We start from the raw sequence: 21,400 nt of genomic DNA, 5'->3' as shown, positions 1-21,400 counted from the left end.
GTACAGGTATTACATGAGTTTTATGACTGTAAATATTTAAAATCTCATGACTCATGTTGTCATAACATATTGATAATAGGGAATTCGATATAAACAGAACTACACTGCCATAACAAGTTCTGTACATATTCTGTTACAGTCATGTTGTCATATTTGAACCATGGGATTCATCTCTTTCCATCTCAGTGACAACATTGTCCTTGTACCATTTATTAGGATAGATGAAAACCAATAGTGGTTATAAAAAATTGAAGATAAAGAACAATAATTGATGAACACCCCCCCCCCCCCCCCCCACCCCCACCCCAAAAATTCATACCAAAAAAAAGGGTTACAGCTGCAGTACAATGTGAGTTTGACTTTGATACCAAGCTGAGCAGAGTGGAATCGAGAGTACATTTGTTTAGGCGGGAAATTAATCTTGCTTGTGCATTGAACATGAGCTAAATATACTGCAAAGTGGATAAACTAATCTTGCTTGGTTGTTGTAGCTTTGGAAAATAGGTTGGATCCGACGAGTTTGAGTTTGAGTTTAATTTGACCTTATTAAACCAAAATGGGTTATTATTTCTATGACTTTTACCCAGGCTTTGACGGGTCAATCTAATGTTACCCATATTTTTCTTCAAGTACAAAAATAAATAAAAATTAACACACTTTCTAACATTTTTTTTATCTGTATATAATAAAATAAAAAAAATAAAACACTTAATAAATAAAAGTAATACATAAATGCTTAAGTTTATAGTCTAGTAATTAATTTTTATAGTCTACACTCTACAGTTGGTCCAATAAATTCACACCTTTCTTTTTATTTTATGCAGATTTGGACGGATTAACCGGTCGGGTTCTGTTCCTCAAAAAAAAAAAAAAAAAAAAAAAACCGGTCAGGTTCCAATTTTATTATTATTGAGCCCCAATTTTATTATTATTGGCCCAATAATGGTTTTAAAAAAAAAATTTTTTTTTTTTGAGAAGAGGTATGGCCTGATTTGGCCATAACATATTCATAATAACTCTAATATAATGTCAGCAATATAATTATTAGGTCAAAGATGAAAGATTGCAACATAACAAGGAAAAAAAATGATGGCTTTAAATGTGCTAGTTGAACGTTGTTGTTATTCACGTCAAAACTCAAGGCTTCACTGTTTTTCGAATAATCCTGCTAGAGGTTGACTCTTAAACAACCATTGATAAATTTGTAAAAACTCCTCCAAAATAATAGAGGCCAATTGAAGTTTGTTGGAAGCTCAATGACAAAGATTGGTTATGAATAACTCATATCCAAAGAGAAGTAATTGGAATGCTGGTTTGCCAGCAATTTTGAAAATTTGCTCATGTTAAGGCAGACAGGTAAGTGTCACTGTTTTTTATACTAAACACCTTGACTGTTGATTTCATGCCTTAAGTTATAAAGGAAAAATTATCTTATGAGATCGACTTATGGAGCGCCCTCTCACAATATATGGTTCCATCAAATGCGAAAACAGTGCTCATTAAGCCAGTCATGAGATACTTTCTCGTAGTGTAAAGGTCTTCTTGACTATATTTTTTATTCCAAACAGCTAGAATTGTGTTATTAACTATAGCAATATCAATCTGGAAACACAACAGTGACAACACAAGGCTCCAAATCTAAAATTTCAAATGTGCAGCTAATTATATTATATTTGGTCATGTGCGGCGCTAGATGTATTTCAGGGGATTCCTTTACCCCCTGAATTTTTATTAAAAAAATATTATATATATAAATATATATAATAATTTTTTTACCTGTTTAATTACTCATCTCCATAGCAAATTGTCAACTTATTATATTTCAGAGAGCACCTTAGATATTATAATAAATTTATAATTTTTTTTGAACATTTAAGGTTCATACCTAAAAAACTTGACTACTTTGGTTTGGCCAACCTACACAACAATGAACATAATTTGAAAATTACAAGCAGATTAATTCATGAGCTCATTGAAAAGATAAACATAGAAACAAAAACCTTGCCTGATGCAGGTTTTGGGGCCTAAGCTTCCACCCAAAAAAAGAAAAAAGAAGAGAAGGTGCAGGTTTTGAAAACTGCCTAGCTTGTTTTGAAGAAAAACTGTTACTCTAATCTACCATGAAGTGCCAAGAGGATTGGATTCTAGGTTTGTAAATAGTAATCTTTAATTGCAATTGAAATCCATATAATCTATAGAGAAAGGTTTAGTATTTGTGAATCAAATTTTTATTTTAATCTTTTTATGATGGACAGTTTATTGATTTAGCTGCAGACAGAGTTCCTACATGTTTTGACAAGGAAAATATTTTTCCATATGGTTATGCCAATCTAGAATGTAAACCAAATTCAAGGATGTCACTGCCACCATTAAAAGAGGGGGAAAAAAAGAAAGGAAGAAGAAAAAAAACAAAGAAAAAAAAGGTCAATAAACTCATCTATATATATATATATATATAACCAAAACTTTTGAAGCTCCCATAATTTTCCACGTCATCATTATTTTTAAAACATCAGCATTATAAAACAAAACTTCTGATTTTAATAACTATTTCTCCCCGATACTCCTTCTCCTTCCTTATAAAAACCCAATCAACTCTTTCTCCTCCCATCTTCCTCTGTATCACAAGCGCAGCACAATCCAAAACCAAACCAATACAGTAAACATGAGCACAAACCCAAACCAAAAGTTTCTCCAAAAAAAAAAAAAAAAAAAACCAAAATTATCCCATCTCCCTCTTTGTCATCTTCCTCCTTATTCCATAAATTTCTTCAAACACAGTATAGGATCAATGTTTTAAATACCATTCTGTTCCAGTTGGAATTTTTCGTTTCGGTATAGGTAACCCTACTATTCTATTCCATTCCAAAATTCGGCCTATATCGACGTTCCAGCCAAGGAAGTCAATATCGTTTCGTACTGGCCGGTATAGCAATAATTTTTTGTACAGGTGAACAATTCGGTATCAATAGACCCTTATTTCGTTTCGTTTTAAATACCGGACTATTTTGGTTTGTACCGGCCTTTCCGGCAAATTTCGGTCATTTCGGCTAAAAAATGCGTTTCGACCTGGAATGTAATTCCTCTGCAACTTGAAAAAAAAAGAAAAAGAAAAGAGAGAGAGAGAAAAAAAAAAAAAAAAAACAAAGAAAGATAGAAGGAGGCATGGTAGTGGCAGTGTAGCTCAAGCACAGGGTGGCTGGACCAACCGATGCAACGTTTGAGTGAGGAGAAGCAACTTGCGAGAGAGAAACTGATTTGTGAGGGAAAGAGAGAAATAGATCTAAGTGTGATTATGGGTTAGTTTTAAATCTTTTGATGAGAAACGTATGCATGAGAGACTAGAAAGAGAATGAGAGAAGCAGATTTGTGAGGGACAAGTACAGAAGGACAACGTGGGCTACTGTGTAGTGGATCTTAAGATAAGATTCAATTTGAAAATGTGTGGATGGGAATTAAAGAGAAATGAGGTAGTAATAAAAAGTAAGTAAATAAACAAAGAGAAGTGTTACGTCCACAACATTTTTACAATATTTTCACAACAAATCAAGAGTGGTTAGTTGTTATTGATTCAAATTTGAATTTAGCACAAAGATTACTTTTTTAACCCAACAATAACAAGTAGTAACAACCTGACACTTAGAATTTGTTGTAAAAATATTGTGGACATATCATTTCTCATAAAGAAAAGGGGTAATTACACATAACCCACCTGTGGTTTGAGGGAAAATCACTTTGCCTACTCGTGGTTTGAAAAGTATCACTTAACCTACCTATGGTATGTTTCCGTCAATCTCCGTAACCCACCTCAAGCCCAGCCATTACAAAAACACCTCTTAACCCCAAAACACAACATAACGCGAATCAAAACACCCAAAACTCATAAACTTTTCGAGAGAGAGACTTGTGGTGAGATCAACGTGTTCTTCGTGGTTTGGAGTGTCTGGAGGGGGAGAAAACACTAGTTTCGCAACATCGAAGCTAGGGAAGGTAGTTTCGATAAAGAAAATCAAGGTATTTGTGTCTGTTCTCGATTTAGGGTTTCAGATTTTGTTCAAGTGCCAACTTACTGTGTGAAACTCTAAATTTGTACTTTAAGTGGAGTTGTTTGCTTGTAGAACTGTAGAAGCCATTGCAAGGCTTGCACTATAGCCAAATCAAATCACTACCAGTATCAGCAATGCCTAGGATTTGGACTAGTGGTGTACCAACAGAGTATTTCAAGAAAATCAAGGTATTTGTGTCTGTTCTCGATTTAGGATTTTAGATTTTGTTCAAGTGCCAACTTACTGTGTGAAACTCTAAATTTGTACTTCAAGTGGAGTTGTTTGCTTGTAAAAGCCATTGCAAGGCTTGCACTATAGCCAAATCAAATCACTACCAGTATCAGCAATGCCTAGGATTTGGACTGGTGGTGTACCAACAGAGTATTTCAAGAGGTATTCACCTCCATTTGAGATTATATCTGCTTGAGCTGCATTCGTAGAGAGTGAAGAAGTTAGCTTAAAATGATTGACATGGTTAATGGAACAACACAAAGCCTTGGCTATGTGCTGTGAAGGAGTTTCTGAAGGGTCATAGAAGGGAGAGTTTGGAGAGTCACTGTAGATTAGATTTGGGTAGGTAGATCTGGGTTATTTGGAGACAATATTAATTTTTTTTTAAACCCAAAAAAGGAAAGATAAAGAAATAAAATTACAAAGTGGCATTATTTGATCAAAGATTTTTGGACCCATACCTCTCAACTCTCTCATCAATCCACTCCCTCATATCCTTCAACACAAGGTTTGCATTCTCATTTGGCTCCCCTTGAATCAACGAATGGTACATCCCATCATAGAGCTTCAAACTCTTATCCTCACTCGCCGAAGAGGAAAGCTAGGAGGAGTTTGTACGGCTTGCTGTTGCAGATGTGGAGGAAGAAAGATAGGGAACTTCCAACGATTTTCTCCATGTCGCCTAGGTAGCAGCAAAGGCCGTTGGATCTACCGTGGCCGAGGAGATTGGTAGCGAAGACGACGTAGCCATAGGAGATCTAGGTAGGTAGGTTTGGGTTTTATTTTTTTTTTTTGGGTATGTTCTTCATGTTCAAAATTTATGTGAATTGAGAGAGAGACCAATACCACTTTTTGATCTTGTTTCTCTTACATTTTTGTGCTATTTTTTGTTTTGGGAGGAGAGAGACATAAAATTTGAGCAAAAATACCTATTTGCCTCTGATTTTAACAGAGATGGGTTACAGAAAACAAGCAGAACATACCTCAAGTGGATTAAGTGACACTTTTTAAATCACGGGTAGACAAAATGATTTCAGACCAAACCATAGGTGGGTTTAGTGTAATTACCTCTAAAGAAAAAGATAAAGTTGACTAGACAAGATGGTGGAGGAAAAATAAAATAGAAAAAAATGAATTGGAAAAAGGGATTGGGCTTTTATTTTTTGAACACAAAGGGATTGAGCTTTTATTTTTATTTTTAGAATAAAAAGGGATTGGCATTGATTTAATGAAGATGTTTATGGTATTAACCAATACTACAACATAATTGTACATATTAACCCAATAATTATTTAAAGACTATTAAATTTATTTGTTTTAAATGTTAATAAAAATTATTATTATTATATTAGTGGTAATCTCGAAACGGTACATAGATATTAACCGGTACCGAAATATATCGTTTTAATAGTTAAACCGAAACGGTCTCCGGTATAGTATTGACTCCATTGGTTTCGACTGAAATTTCATCATTCCGAACAGGATATGAATTTTTGAGCTAAATGAAGAATGTGTTTTCATTGAGTAGCTCCTTTTGGATTTGATGGTGCGGACGTTAGAAAAGAAAACCAATTTACAAAAAAAAAAAAGTTGAGCGAAGAAGATGAGAAGAAGGAGTGTTATAGATTTGCAGACACTTGAGTAGTCTTAGAAGAGGAATGAAAAGAGTTAAACAAAAAATAAGATGACATTTATTTCAATTCAGGAAAAAAAAATTTTATTTCAGCCCAAAAATAGTAGAAGTAATAACCAAATTATTATTGTCTAAAGTCTAACTGAAATGCACAAAAAAAAAATGCAGGTGATAGCTTAAACTCTTCATTCATAGTGTAATAGCTTAAATTCTTCATTCATTACTGGATTTTTTTTCATAATCAATAGTTTTTCCGTGCATCGCACGGGTTAGGGACTAGCTCATATAATCAATGTTCCTCCTTATTCCTTACAAGTTACAACAGTAATAATAACATTATTTAGCTCACCAAAATTCTCTGCTCATTCTCATTATTATCTTGTGGAAGTTTCCCCTCAAATATCCTCTCCCTTGCATTGCTTGCCTGAAATATCAAGAAACACAACAGAAATAACCCCTTAATAAGGAACACTACGGGTAGAACTGATCAAAAATCTTAAAGAATTCGACAATCTAAAACATTGTAATTGTGATTGACTATCATTATGAGGTTCAGAGTGATATTGTCCTTCATCCCATTTATTTGGAGAAGTGCTCTGCCTAATTGCGAAATAGAGGCATATCCAATCCTACCAAGAGATGGAAGAAAAGGAATGACTTTGGGAATTTGATTACCATTTAGGGCCATCAAGGTTATTAGAAACCTCAAGAATTCCTAAGGTAACTCCACTATAGAGTTCTTAAAATTCAAATCATTCTTTCTTTGATAAATAGTTTAGATTTTGCTTCATTATTTTTATTTAAATGATGATGACCTAATGACATAACAAAATCATAACCATTCATTTAATCATGAATGATTAATATTTTAATAAATCCATGGTGGAGTTGCATTAAAAATTCTAACTCATTGAACAATCTAAATTTTTTTTCTCTTTTCCTTCTTCCAATTTCTTGGCAACCAAGCAGAGCAAATGGGAAACATACGCTAGGCTAAGATCAAAAGAATCAAGACATAAGAGTAGAAGATAGACCTGTTTTTCCCAATTTATGCAACTTGTTATCATTGAGAGCATAACTGTCTGAACAAAAGCACCAGTTTGTATTCCAATCCATAGGCCCCTTCCTCTTAAATTTGTCATGAAACCCAGAACCGCAGCAACTGGAATCCCACAAAGATAGAACGCCCCCAAGTTGACATAAGCTCCTATATGTTGCCACCCACATCCTCTAGCAACACCTGAGTTAACAAACACCAGATAGAACTCAGCAAAAACTTACATTTTTAGCAGACAACACTCATTGGCAAAAGAGAGAAAATTTTGACCTGAGAGTACCCCTTGTAAGCTGTCCAGTATAATTGACAGAGAAACCAGGGGAGCCATGGTTGTCACATAGTCCACAACTTCCTTCTCGTTGGTAAAAGTGTAACCAAAAACACTCCGGCTTGCAAGAAGGATTGTGCTTATTATACTGGTCTCTGTGATTGCAAGAAACAATACAGCAAAGACAGCCACACGAGCAGCTTGTGGGTTTCCTGCTCCTAATTCATTTGAAATTCTAGTACTAAAAAAAAAGAAATTAGCATACATTATTAGAGATATGCAATTTCAACCGTTATAAACACTAGTAATATTCATAATATATAGGTGTCTTTGAATATATGCATACATAGTTTTGATTTATCAAACCTTGCTGCAGCACTGAGTCCATACGGTATTGAATAGAGTGTTCCAATCGTATTGAGACTGCAAAAAAAGTTGACAACAAAATAGAACAATCAGATTTTTTTTAGGAATGGAAAATCTCAATAATTTGTAGAAGATCCATAGTGTTCTTGTTATGAAATTCTACAAGAAAACTTACCACACAGAAAGAACTGAAGTTTCAAGTTGCGGATTAGGTAAAAGACCAGACAACAGTATAAGAAGCTCAAAAGACCACCACTGGAGGCTGCAATCATCAACAAAAAAAAAATAATAATAAATAAATAAATTAAAGATGAACATACAAACTCTTTTCTTTACAACTGGAGTAAATGAAAACAATTACCAAACCATTATAGCAGAAGGGATAGCAAAGCGGAAAAACTCCCCAATTCCTTGGAACAGCTCCTTAGAAATTGGAACAAGGGTTTTTTTGCAGGCAGAAGAGTACTTCGCATATAATCCAAGCAAAATCACATTTAACCAATATGAAATTCCCATAGCTAAAGCTGCTCCAAGGTTTCCCAGTCCAGACTTGAATACTAAAACCCAACATAGTGGTATGTGAAAACATAGAATTACAAAAGAGCTTATAAGCATTGGCTTGACTAGACTTTGTGTCTGAAGGTATCTAATGAGTGGTTGAAGTGTCGCATAAGCAAAGAGTGCAGGAACAAGCCACATTGTGAATTTCCCAGCCTCATGTGAAATTAGAGGGTCTTGGCCTATCAAACTTAGTAACTTTCCCATGTTCATCCATAGCAAAGACAGAGGAAGACAGACAAGGTTTAGAGAAAATATAGCAGTGTAAGTTTGAATTCCAATTTTTTGATATTGCTGAGCACCATAAGCTTGCCCACATAGAGTTTCTAGCGCACTGGCCATTCCTAACTGTTTACCACATACAAAATAGAAAATCCAGTTAGTTATTTGAAATAGATATGTTCAAAGTCTTTCATCTCAGTAACTAGGTCCACAAATTTAATGTTTTTGGCCTTTAGAACATTTAAATCATCCAATATATATTTTTGTTAAGTGCATGACTTCACCCATATCTTCTAGTAGCTCTGGCTTATTGAAACTCATACATGTGACTGCCATTTGATTTTTTTTCTTTTTTTGTTTTGACAGTGTGTCACTGCCATTCAGTGAGACTAATTATTAAATTTCATCCAAATCATGACAAATGCTTTTCTGCACTAGTATTCATAAATGTTATCCAAATCACAAGTTGAGCAATGTTAGTCCAATCCATTATGACGAGAAGCTGATCATTACATAAATCACACAAATATTGAAAGAACAAAATGAAACTTATAGACATGTTTAGTGATTCATTAACAAAACATGGAAGTGGTTTAGTTTACTAAACTGTTATGAATCTGGTACCCAAAGATAAAACATTATAAGGCTACCCAAGTCACCATTACCTCATCTGACATCTCCAATTACCCCTAGTCCCGGTTAAGTTGAAAAGTAATTAATTTCCCACCCAGCATGACCTGCCTTGCCCCGAAGAGGTAATCACAAAAACTCAAATTGCAGTGAGTTCAAATCACATAAAATGAACCAAGAATCTTGTCACAGGGGTAATCACAAAAACTCATAGAAACAAGTTTCATGTTTTTCCAAGGTGAGCTTAAAAATATCTTGTACTAATATTATAGAAAAAAAAAAATTTGAACAAGAATTAATCCAAAGTATGCATGAAAGAAAACAAACTAAATGTTGCATTGGATTTTTTTTTTTTGGTTATTATTTATTTACTAAAAGTTGGTTAAAAAGTGAGACTTTAAAAATGTATATAAGGAAAGAAAAATATGTATATAAGCAAATAAAAGCTAAGTAGATAACAACAAAGACTTACAAGAAGACTGAAGCCAGTGACTGCAGAAAGAGAGATGGCTATAGCAGTGCTAGAGAGAGCAAGTTCACCCAGATGACCCACCATCATTAATGAAATGAACTGCAACATGTACTGTGATAGAGTCACGACCACCATAGGACCAGCCAAGAATCCCAACCTCTTGAGCTCCCCAGTGAAAGTAACCCATGTTAGAGATGGAGTTTCTGGTTTTCTTTTCTCTTCTTTGATCCCTTTTGCTAATAAACTCTCTTCCATGTCTTTCTCTCTGTCTCTTAGCCGCCTCTGTAGCTCAAACGTGGAATATGAGAGGTCTAAGGAAAAAACAGAGAAGGAGAGAGTCCTGGTCTCTGTCTTTCTTCTTCTTCTTTTTTTTTTTTTTTTTTTTTTCTTTTTTGGTGATAGATCCAAAGCTCTACCTTGAGTATTCAAACTGTTTCATGATCTAGTCGTGCACTAACCATTCTCTTCCTATGATTAAAGTTAAAATGGTATTTATTTATTTATTTTTGTTGGTAAAAGGATTTACACCAATAAGAATTGTGGAAGTAATAAGAAAAATTGTACTGGAGATCTACCTTGAGGCGGCTATTTGTGGATGCGTTCTTAGATACAACAATTTTTTAAAATAAAATAATGCATAAATGTTATTTGTTGACTGAATTCTTGATTTGGAAGATTATTTTGATTATTGAGCAGAGGTATTTGAAGAAGAAAAAGTAAAATTTGTTTCATATAAGTTAGAGAGTGATATGGCCAAATGGTGGGATTGCATTCAAGATGATAGTGTGTTGAGATAAGTGTGAAATTTGTTCTTGACAAATAATGAGAAAGGAAAAAAAGAAAAAAAAAGAAAAAGAAAAAGATTTCTTTGTCTATTGTGATTATTATGAGATTTTGCATTATATAAGTTACGAGTTTAAGCATCTAAATTCATATGTGGGGATTAATAGTTTGAGTTATATCTTTCACATATCAAAGGAAGATACAATTTTGGAGGTTGAGTGTGTGAAGCCAAATTTTGAAATTAAAGAAGCTTCAAAACAAGAGGATGGGAAAAAGGTGATTTTGAAGAATAAGAACAAGAGGCACAAGTTGAATAATTATGTGATAAAGAGAATATCTTGCTTAAAGATTATACAAAAGTCAGAGAAGAAAAGATGAAGGTTCTAAAGAAAATTAATAAAAATCCTATTATAGATTTATAGAAAAGATCCTGGCTCAAGAATGTGGAGACAATTGAGGAAGATCAATTTGAAATCAAATCAAATAGTACAACCATGACCAATAAGCCGAAAATCAAATTGTTGTGAACAACAGAGTAATACAATACTTTTATTTTTTATTTTTTTATTTTTTTGGTAAACAATACAATACATTTAAGTTATACAAAATAGTATTCTAAAAAAAAAAAAAAGTTATGCAATACATTGATTTTTTCAATTGCCTCGAAACTATTGAAAAAGAATATAAAATGGCTTTGTTAGTTCACTTAATGGATTGCAAGTATGAAAAAGAAGACAAAATGGATTGGAGTATAAAGATATTTGTTCTCTTAGTATAGAAGATTTCAATTCTAGATATGTCAACTCGAGTATGATTTTTTTACAAATGAAGGAGTATGATGTAAAATGTCGTCCAAGGTCATTGGAGGAATATATAGTAATTTTCAAATTAGAATTCTTATATGGAAGGCTACTGTGGGGTCATGGGCCCAAAATCATACAATGGGGCATGGGACTTTTGCCGAGAGAGTGGTAGTCTGAGTCCGAGGAGGAATATCCTCGGACCAGCTAAAGCACGGTCAGATATAAGTCCTAAATAGTCAGAGTGACTTTCCAGGAAGTTCTAAAGGATAGGAACTCAAGAATATTTAAGGGAAAGCTGCTAACACCGCATTTATGTGGACAAGACTCCTGAACAGTACTACCTCGGTTACCACAACTCACAGAACGCCAAAGAGGGTGTCTGATGGGACAATCACTCAAGTAATGGCTTGGATGATCAACAAGTGGAAGGCCAAAATCGTTCAAATAGGACTATATAATAGGAGAAACCCACCATGGAGAAGGGATCCGGGGGGTTAACAGAGAAAGCACTGTAGCAATCTCAAGAACTCCTGTAACCATTCTCATTTAATATTTACGAGAACAAAACTCCTCGGATTGTGCCGAGAACAAACTTTCTTAGATAAACTCAGTTCATCTTTGTTTGATTGTCATGAACACCATATTAACTGTTATCCATGCACTAAAACCTAGTTCTTTGACTCACTCTCTACAAATTTATTGTATTGGGCTCATTGGGCTAAGATCCCATACATCTTGGGCTTGGGCTGCAAAACCTGTCCCTACAATTGGAGCCGTCTGTGGGGAGAGCTTGTGTGTCAGTGAGTGCAACGGTTAATCATGATAGGATCAAGCTCCCATCAGCAAGAGTCCCTGGAGAAGGCCATTTTGGCGGTGGTGCATGCTACACGAAAGCTTCCCTATTATTTCCAAGAATAGACACAGTTGTTGTCATAACTCAGCTTCCGCTCGGGTCTACACTTCGAAGTACTGATTACGCGGGAAGGATTGCTGAATGAGGGACAGTTCTAGGGGTTTCTGACATCAAGTATATGCCCCGTACCTCTGTCAAGGGGCTAGTTCTCACAGGTCTAGTAGCTCGGTTCGCTGAATCCCCATTGGAAAAGAAGTCGAGAATCAAGGCATGGATGGAAAATCGGTTGGCATAATCTCCCTGCAAAAACTTCTATTCTAGAAGGAATATATTGATATCTTTTAATCTTTTGAAGCGATTAAACAAAACCTTAGCTATGCCAGGTCCTCAGACCTCTTGCTTTAGGGAAATTAACACGCACTGGAATCTTTTGAAGTGGTTAAACAATACCTTAGCTATGTTGGGTCCTCAGACCTCCTGCTTTGGGGAAATTAACACGCACTGGCATCTTTTGAAGCGATTAAATAGAACCTTAGCTATGCCGGGTCCTCAGACATCCTGCTTTGGGGAAATTAACACGCACTAGCATCTTTTGAAGCGGTTAAACAGAACCTTAGCTATGCCGAGTCCTCGGACCTCCTGCTTTGGGGAAATTAACACGCACTGGAATCTTTTGAAACGGTTAAACAGAACCTTAGCTATGCCGGGTCCTCAGACCTCCTGCTTTGGGAAAATTAACACGCACTAGAATCTTTTGAAGCGATTAAACAGAACCTTAGCTATGCCGAGTCCTTGGACCTCCTGCTTTGTTAACACTCCATGACAACTTTTCAAGTGTTTAAACAGAACCTTAATCATGCCTGACTCCTTGGACCACATACTTTGGGGAAAGTAAAGTTCTATGATATCTATTTGTTTCTCACTAAGTGTCAAGACAGACCTAAGATTATAACCGACTCCTCAGATTGGTAGCTCTGAAAGGAGAAATTTACAGTACAAATATAGGGTGCATGAAACGGCACTCCCACGGGTGTAAATCAAAGGATCAAGTAGAATTAACTCTTAAAGAATTCAAAACCCCACTTTTCTCCTCGGATGAGAGGAAAAAACCGGAGTTTTGAGGGGCTATTGTGAGGTCATGGGCCCAAAATTATACAATGGGGCGTGGAGCTTTGGTCGAGAGCGTGGTAGTCCGAGTCCAAGGAGGAATATTTCCTCAGACCAGCTAAAGCACGGTCAGATATAAGTCCTAAATAGTCAGAGTGACCTTCCAGGAAGTTCTAAAGGATAGGAACTTAGGAATATCTAAGGGAAAGCTGCTAACACCGCATTTATGTGGACAAGACCCCTGAACAGTACTACCTCGATTACCACAACTCACAGAATGCTAAAGAGGGTGTCTAATGGGACAAGCACTCAAGTATAGGCTTGGATGATCAACAAGTGGAAGGCCAAGATCGTTCAAATAGAACTATATAATAGGAGAAACCCACCATGGAGAAGGGATCCGAGGGGTTAACAGAGAAAGCACTGTAGCAATCTCAAGAACTCCTGTAACCATTCTCATTTAATATTTACAAGAACAAAGCTCCTCGGATTGTGCCGAGAACAAACTTTCTTAGATAAACTCAGTTCATCTCTGTTTGATTGTCATGAACATCATATTAACTGTTATCCATACACTAAAACTTAGCTCTTTGTCTCACTCTCTACAAATTTATTGTACTGGGCTCATTGGTCCAAGATCCCATACACCTTGGGCTTGGGCTGCAAAACGTGTCCCTACAGCTACTATTAGGATTTATTAAACATAAAATATTCTTGATTGGAAATGAAGTTACACTTGGCTTTGTTTCGATAGAAAACCTTACGTGAAGAAAGGTTTCTTATGTTTGGTAATATCAGAAAAAAAAAATGATTTAAAGGAAAAATATCTCTCAACTTCCTTTGTATAGTTTGACATGAGATAAAGTTGTTTTCCACTAAAATTTTATGAAAAACAACTCTATCTTACCTTAAGCTTCCTTAAGCTTAGAAAGTTATGGAAATTGTTTTTGTTATTGTTGTCATTTTTAGAATTTTCTAGAATAGATTTTATACCGTTGTTTTGAGTTTTTAATAGTTTTTTGTACTCTTGTTTTAAGTTTTTAATAGTTTTTTTTTAGTCAAATTAGATTTCTTATATGGAAGGCTATTAATTAGGATCTATTTAGAAATATTCTTGTTTGGAAATAAGAATTTTTTTTTCCTTTAAACTGCTCCACAAAGCACTTGCAAAAAAAAAAAAAAAAAACCCAAAGTTGTAATACAAAATAAGAAGTTCACTATCAATATTTCTATCTTTAGTTTTCTTAAAAAAAAAAAAATTTCATTCTATATTCCGGTGAAAATGTTGTGAACATAGCATTTCTCTAACGAATTAAGGTGTTCTGGGGTCTAGTTGAGCACCAACTCTTCTTTTGCTATCACATTGCGTAGGGAAAAACAATAATGTTGGCATGCTCTCTTTGCTTGTATTTGTAGAAATGCTCAATACATATTATTAAGGGTTTGTTTGGATACCGCTTATTGCTGAAAATTGAAAACTTATTGCTGAAAACACTGTAGCAAAATGAATTTTAAATGATGAATAGTGTCTGTGGTCCCATGAACAGGTTTTAAATAATGAATAATTTGTGTTTTTCCGTACAGCTGGGTCCTATGAACAGTGCATAGGACCCAGCTGCTGAACGCAAACACTAGATGTGATGAGTTTGGAACACAATCCAAACTCACACTAAGTGTAGCCAGCAAAAAATCTACCAATCTTATTAGTTTAAGCACTATATTTCTCTTACAACTTTGAAATAAGATAATATAGTTGATCAAGAGTCAGTCATATTAATCTATTTTCCACTGAAGATCTTCCCTCCAACATTCTCTGCCTTGCCTTGCCTGCAACATCAATATAACTTGTTAAAGGCCAATAGTTTTTTTGCAAAATCTAAAAGACCTTGATATTTTAAGATGTCAAAATTGTCAAATGCAAGGAAAGAGGACAAATTAGAATATAGACTACACTAAAATTGAAGGCTAGAAGGAATAATAAGTGGAGGGTAGACCTGTTTTTCCCAGTTTGTACAACTTGTTATGATAGAGAGCAGTAATGCCTGCACTGAAGCACCAACCAGTATACCAATCCAAAGGCCCTGTCCACTCATCTGTAGCCAAAAACCCAATATGGCAGCAACTGGAAGTCCACATAGATAGTACGCGCCGAGGTTGACATAAGCACCTAAGTCCTGCCACCCACATCCCCTAGCAATACCTGAAATATGAAGAAACACTAGATTGAGCTCAGCTGCCCATAAATGCATACACTGAAATGTAATTACATGTTACCAAGAGAGGTGTATAAAGCAATTAACCTGAAAGAACACCATGTAAGTTGTCCAGTATAACTGATAGACATACTAAAGGAGCCATGGTTGTGACATAGTCTACTACTTCTATGTCATTGCTGAAAACATAACCAAAAACACCGCGGCTGGCAAAGAGGGCTAAGCTTAATATGAGTGCCTGTGCAACCGTAATAGACATCACTACAGCGACAGTTGAACGTGCTCCTTGTGGATTCCCAGCTCCTAATTCATTTGAAACTCTAGTGCTATATTCTCAAAAACAGAAAAAGGAAAAAATATACATGTAAAGAGTTAGCAATGATTTATACATGTGCACATATATCTATATCTATTGTCATATCTGTAGTTAACTAGTTATATATAAGAATGTGCATCAGCTCAAACCTTGCTGCAGCAGCAATTCCATCCGGTATCATGTAGGGTGTTGAGATGGTTGACAAACTGTTTAGAAAAGTTGAAAAATAGTTATTGTATGGATTTTTTTGGGTGTAAATAGAGACAATTAAATTTCCAACAACTTGCAATGTAAATTGCTAAAGCTACTATTAATTTTATCATAAAAAAACTTACAAACTAACATGTTAATGAGTGATTGGTGCCATGTCAACAACATAATAAATATATATATATATATATATTTTTTGGTGTTTAAAAATAGACATATCAGTTTGTAATATTTATGTAGTAAAATTTGTAATATTCTTTGCATCAGTAATTTACAATTAATGATGAGAATTAAGTTGTTCTACTTTTGAAAGACTAATAGAAACTTACCACACAGACAAGACTGAAGTTTCAAGTGTTGGATTTGGTAGAAGCCCTGACAGCAGGATAAGCAGCTCAAATGACCACCATTCAAGGCTATGAAAGATCACATGAGAGAACATTAGTAAAAAACACATAAGTGCTCTACTACATCTGTAAAAAAGGGGAGGAGAAAATTTACCAAATCATTACAGCAGAAGGAATTGCAAAACGGAAGAATTCTCCAATTCCTTGGAACATCTCCATAGAAATTGGGACCCTGGTTTTTGAACTGGCATTAGTGTACTTCATGTACAGTCCAAGTAAAATCACATTCAACCAATATGACATACCAATGGCTAATGCTGCTCCAAGATGTCCTAGTCTAGACTTGTATACTAAAACCCAACACAAAGGTATATGGAAACAAAGAGTAACACAAGAGCTTACTAGCAAGGGAATGATTAAACTTTGTGTCTGAAAATATCGAACAAGGGCTTGAAGAGTTCCATAAGCAAAGAGTGCAGGAATGAGCCATATTATGAATTTACCAGCTTCATGTGAAATTGTAGGGTCTTGACCCATTAAAACCAGAAACTTTCCCATGTAGATCCAAACAAGAGATAGAGGGAGACAAACCAAAATTATAGAGAAAATAGCTGTATGCGTTTGATTTGCTAGTTTTTGATATTGCTGAGCTCCATATGCTTGTCCACATAGAGTTTCCAGTGCAGTAGACAATCCATACTGTTTAGCATATGAAAATTACAAGAATTCTGTTAGTTATTAGAATAGACAGCTAACTTCAAATTCAATGCAGCTTAATAACCCAATGTTCTGTTATTGTTGTGATTCTGGGTGTGAATGCTCTCATGCACGTGACTATTATATCTTCTGAAGATTGGCCAATGGTTCAGCTCATAATAATGTATTCTGATAGTTCTTTCAGTGCATGTGTACAACCATCCATCTCTAATGCCAATGGCCTCTTGGTATAGCAGCATCTCCTATTGTGATGCCCTGTATTGATTGCATATTGATTAAGTGTGACGTGTGTAAGACTGTAAGTGTATTCCAAGTCCAATCTGAACTTTATAAACAACTACTAAGTGTGACAGTGTGATTAGAGTACTAGCCTAATCCTTTTGAGTATAGTGCAGATGTGGTCTCTTTCCTTGGATAAAACTCATGACCATCTGGTACCTGCTCTGATATGGAATATGCCTCTTCTTAATAGGTTCATATTGTAAGAATACAAGTTTTGTTTTGTTGTTTTTCATTGCTGTAACAATCTCAGCCTCAAAATTCCTTGAAATCTTAAATTTTATACGTGAGGCCAACAGATTACTTTGTACGCAACGATCAAACAAAGTAGAATAAAATGCAAAGAGACAGACTAAAATCATAGACAAGCTAAAAAAGAGGGCTGAGAACGTTTCAGGGGACCAAAATTTAATCAGATTGTTCTCAACAGATATTGATGATGATAGGACAAAATAGTATATCTGTATTTCATAATGGTAATTGTCATTTCACTATCTTCACATTCTAGACTAATACAATAAGTAAATCACGAGACAGCAGTGAGTGGTTACAATAGTTCATTTCTTATCAAAAACCTTCAAAAAAATAAAAATCAGTTACAAGACAAAACTGCCTGATAGCTTCATTAATCATTAGTATTTTACAATTTCAAAACTTGACACTTGCACTTCCTCCTAATTTTTAAGTTCAGACCCACCTTCGTACACTAGGATAAATCTTATTAACTAAGGTAGTAAAATCTCTCTTATCATTGAATAAAATACAGATAAAGTTTGGCTATAACTCCCAATAAAAAAAATTAACATGACTATATATTTTGAAAATCTAATAGTTAGATTGCATTTTCTTTATATTTTCAATAGGCATGTCAAATTTCATGCCAATCAGGTATTATTTATTATTCATTCCATAAACTTGGTTTTTATGCATAATTTTAAATTACAAAAACTTAAAATTTAAACATTTAATTGATAACATAGCTATTAATATTTGATCTTTTGAAAATTTTGTGAGTATGTGAAATACAAAGAAGAAAGTGTAATCCAATGATATAAATTATCAAATTTCACATCCAATAAAAAAGATATTGAGTGAAGTTGTAGCCAAACTTCATCTATAAAAGATCTTGATTTAAATCAATATTACCCCAAAACTAATTAGTATTTTAACTTGATCGGTAAAAAACAATGAGTTTCAAATCTTATTGTATCTCTATTGGTTTGAATATCTCTTGTCCAACTTCTTAGGTCAAAACTTATAACCAAAAAAAAAAATTCCCTGAAAGTAAATTTAAAAAAAAAAAAATCATAGATTGAGATAAAAAGTAAAACTATATATAAATATATGAATGGACTTACAAGAGGACTGAAGCCGGAGACAGCAGCAAGAGAGATAGCAATGGCAGTGCTAGAGAGAGAGAGTTGACTAAGGTGACCAACCATCATAATTGATATAATTTGCAGAAAATACTGTGACAAATTCACAGCCACCATAGGTCCTGCTAAGTACCCTATTCTTTTGGCCTCTTGAACAAACTCACCATGACCCCATCCCCAAGTTGTTATGCTTAAACAACAACCCTCTCTTTTCTCTTCTCTCTCTTTTGTTAACAAGCTCTTCTCCATCTCTCTTTTGTGATCTGTGTCTCACTCATAGATTAGTTTCCCTCACACTCACACTTTGGAGAAATTATACAGTATTCATGGTGGATCATGTCATTTGTTCACCATTCTAGTAAAAGACTCCCATCTATTTAAAATTGCTGAGTCAGTATTCAGTTTTTATTTAAAACTCTACAATTTTAAACAAGTGGGAGTCTTTTACTGGAATAGTGGACCACATGACTTGTCTATCATGAGAACCTTATAATTTCTCCACACTTTGACACACCTTATAGTTTGGAAACATACGGCGAGGGGAAGAGACTATTCTACTTGATAACAGGTTTTGGGCAGGTTTTGGGCCTTTTGGTCTTTATATACGTGTTACAACTTACAATCATGCATGTTTGTTTTTATTTTTTCTCTAAATCCATACGTCCTCTTCTCATAGATAAATAAATAAATCCATACATCTTATTCGGCTATGACTCTTTCTTGGGGGTTAAGGTTATTTATTTTTTGTTGTTGATGTGATTGGGGGTAAAGTTGAAGAATGAATCAAACTCTCCAAGAAAAATGGCGCCCTATTTTTTTTGGTTGTAGTAGATCTTCTATTACCACAAATTTTATGTAACAACTTTGAAGTGTTGGACTATAAAAAGTAAACAATCACTTTATATGGACTTAATTGTTTTTTCATTATTCAAATTTTATGTCACAATTTTGAAGTGTTCGATCACTTTTAGGTGGACTTATTATTGTTTTTCACAACTCACAAATATTGGAAATGTTTCAAATTTATTGCATGGAACATCTATTGACCAAATTAGTGGGTATTCAATAATTACCCAGCCTTCTCTTATCTATTTAATTTGCTAAAAATATGTCATCAAGACTTCCGCAATCACAGATTAATATCATTTAATCTTAATAAGGAAAAGTGTCATTATGGTCACGCCCAAGTGAAAGACGCCAACTCAGGTCGCTCCCCTCTACCCATTTTTCTTTTATCAAAAAATATAAGGAAAAGTGTTTTGATTCCTATCATGACATATTCTTGGCAAGGATGTCAATACCGTACCGGAGGCCGTACCGGTTTGGCCACCGGTACGATATATTTCGAATACCGGTCAATACCGGTGTACCGTTTCGGGTTTTCCGCTATTTTTTATATTTATAAATATATATATATATATATATATGTATGTGTCTGCGTATATATATATATTATAATAAATACAAAAGTTTACCATAAAATATTTCCTCAATTCAGAACTAATTATTCATGATTTTGGACTCTAGTATCAATTAAAAGGGAAAAAAAAAATAGAAAACTTAAAAGTTACCATTGCATACTAAGAAAACAAATAATATTAATAAGTTAATGCAAATAAGCTACCATTCTGTCCTAACAAAAATTCAAAAATTACAAAACTTAAAAAAAAAAAAAAAAAAAAAAAAAATTTCTGTACTGGCCGGTACCCCCGGTACCGGCCGGTATTGCCCAAAATTGGTCGGTATGAGGCCAATACACCCGGTATTTTTTCCCGTACGAAACAAGGGGGCTGAGCATACCGGATTGCTGGCCGGTATGGTATATTCCGGTCGTACCGGCCGATACGGTACGGAATCGATAACCTTGATTCTTGGGGATGTGCAAACCTGTGCAATGTCTTTCCTTAATTTTCTCATATGTGATCCTATATATACCAAAGCAATGGTTCACTTGAGGTAGCCAAAAATTTACAAAGGATTATACTTCTATGATTCTCTCTCTATCTGTTTTCTCAACTTATTTTGGGCATCAATACGAGTTCAAAGCTTGGGTTTGTGAGTACATGCAACCGATTGAATCTTGGGAGGTGATTTGTTGGAGCCCAGTTTTGCACCAAGGATAAATTGTATCTAGTGGGGCAAAATCACTTCTTAGGATAGTGGATTGAGTTCCACATTTCAGCTCTATCAATCATCAATAAATTTCCTCTCATCTCTCAAACTTAATCTATTGGTTTTGTTAATTAGTCTTATATTTTTCCAACACCACAAAGTCAACCATACTTGAGTTATAACAAGAGTTGTGGCACAAAAATTATGTCCACAAACTTTCTCTCTTTTTGATTGTGCTTGTATGTACGTGTGTTTTATTCTGAGTTGGCCCTTTTGTTTTTCAATATTTTATACATGTATATATACACACACTAAACTCAATGTATGTTTTGGACCTTTCCACATGAAATTTTAGGCTGTGTTTGGTTTAAAGATAACTCAAAACTCAATTCTCATTACTCAAACCTCTAAACTCAATTCTCATCACTCATCAAATGCAAAAGAAGAAATGTTCAAAGGACTGAGAGGAGGAAGGTGAAACAGAAATGAAATGTAAATTTGGTGGGTGTGGTTTGGGTCTGTGGAGTAAAGACTCTAGTAATGAAAATGAAAAAAAGGATGTGAGAGTCGTTGGGAGAGTTTGTTGTGATCTAACTCGATTGAGACAAGTTATGATTACAGGTCCCACACAATTGCTAAAATTTACAAGAATGCCACAATATCTCAGTTTCCATAATTTGAAAACTCCTAAAATTTGTTCTCAATTTTAGTAACTCTGACTCAATTTAATGAGTTTTGGGTTATGGAAATTGAAAACAAAAACTGAACCAAACAAAGTTTCTCGAGGTGGGGCTCACCAAT

At 34.7% G+C, this 21,400-nt stretch overlaps 2 protein-coding genes across 9 annotated transcripts in view; both read right to left on the bottom strand.

Moving 5' to 3' along the window:
• LOC126716548 (protein DETOXIFICATION 12-like) overlaps nucleotides 1-21,400 on the bottom strand; it is a 138,021-nt gene that overhangs the window by 32,108 nt on the left and 84,513 nt on the right. For 4 of the 8 annotated variants that reach the window (XM_050417439.1, XM_050417457.1, XM_050417364.1 and 1 more), the window contains exons 2-7: nucleotides 7,963-8,507; nucleotides 7,777-7,863; nucleotides 7,602-7,658; nucleotides 7,238-7,476; nucleotides 6,945-7,150; nucleotides 6,077-6,334 (exon numbers count right to left, since the gene is read on the bottom strand). The exons of 1 other annotated variant lie outside the window; for it this stretch is intronic. In XM_050417439.1, the coding sequence (XP_050273396.1) occupies nucleotides 6,251-6,334; nucleotides 6,945-7,150; nucleotides 7,238-7,476; nucleotides 7,602-7,658; nucleotides 7,777-7,863; nucleotides 7,963-8,507 (1,218 nt within the window). In that variant the 3' untranslated portion in view covers nucleotides 6,077-6,250. Of the gene's footprint in view, nucleotides 1-6,076; nucleotides 6,335-6,944; nucleotides 7,151-7,237; nucleotides 7,477-7,601; nucleotides 7,659-7,776; nucleotides 7,864-7,962; nucleotides 8,508-9,483; nucleotides 10,649-21,400 lie in introns of those variants that run through there. 3 more of the 8 variants (XM_050417401.1, XM_050417386.1, XM_050417378.1) reach the window with 3 other exon arrangements.
• On the bottom strand, nucleotides 15,325-18,930 carry LOC126716620 (protein DETOXIFICATION 14-like). Its single transcript, XM_050417534.1, has 5 exons — nucleotides 18,470-18,930; nucleotides 16,270-16,814; nucleotides 16,098-16,184; nucleotides 15,708-15,764; nucleotides 15,325-15,568 (listed from the first exon to the last, which is right to left on the bottom strand). Exons 1-5 carry the CDS (start codon nucleotides 18,734-18,736, stop codon nucleotides 15,325-15,327), a joined length of 1,200 nt encoding a protein of 399 aa, XP_050273491.1. The 5' UTR covers nucleotides 18,737-18,930.

Source organism: Quercus robur, chromosome 1 (assembly GCF_932294415.1).
Source record: "Quercus robur chromosome 1, dhQueRobu3.1, whole genome shotgun sequence".
Taxonomy (NCBI): domain Eukaryota; kingdom Viridiplantae; phylum Streptophyta; class Magnoliopsida; order Fagales; family Fagaceae; genus Quercus; species Quercus robur.
The sequence above is the reverse complement of the archived record's forward strand: the minus strand, read 5'-3'. Positions and strand labels throughout refer to the sequence as shown.

What these genes read in the sequence shown, in the direction of transcription:
- LOC126716620 (XM_050417534.1), bottom strand. Translation starts at nt 18,736, where the DNA reads ATGGAGAAGAGCTTGTTAACAAAAGAGAGAGAAGAGAAAAGAGAGGGT. An exon ending in CCTTCTGCTGTAATGATTTG is followed by an intron (nt 16,185 to 16,269) that starts GTAAATTTTCTC and finishes GATCTTTCATAG; the next exon opens with CCTTGAATGGTGGTCATTTG. An exon ending in ACTTCAGTCTTGTCTGTGTG is followed by an intron (nt 15,765 to 16,097) that starts GTAAGTTTCTAT and finishes TTTTCTAAACAG; the next exon opens with TTTGTCAACCATCTCAACAC.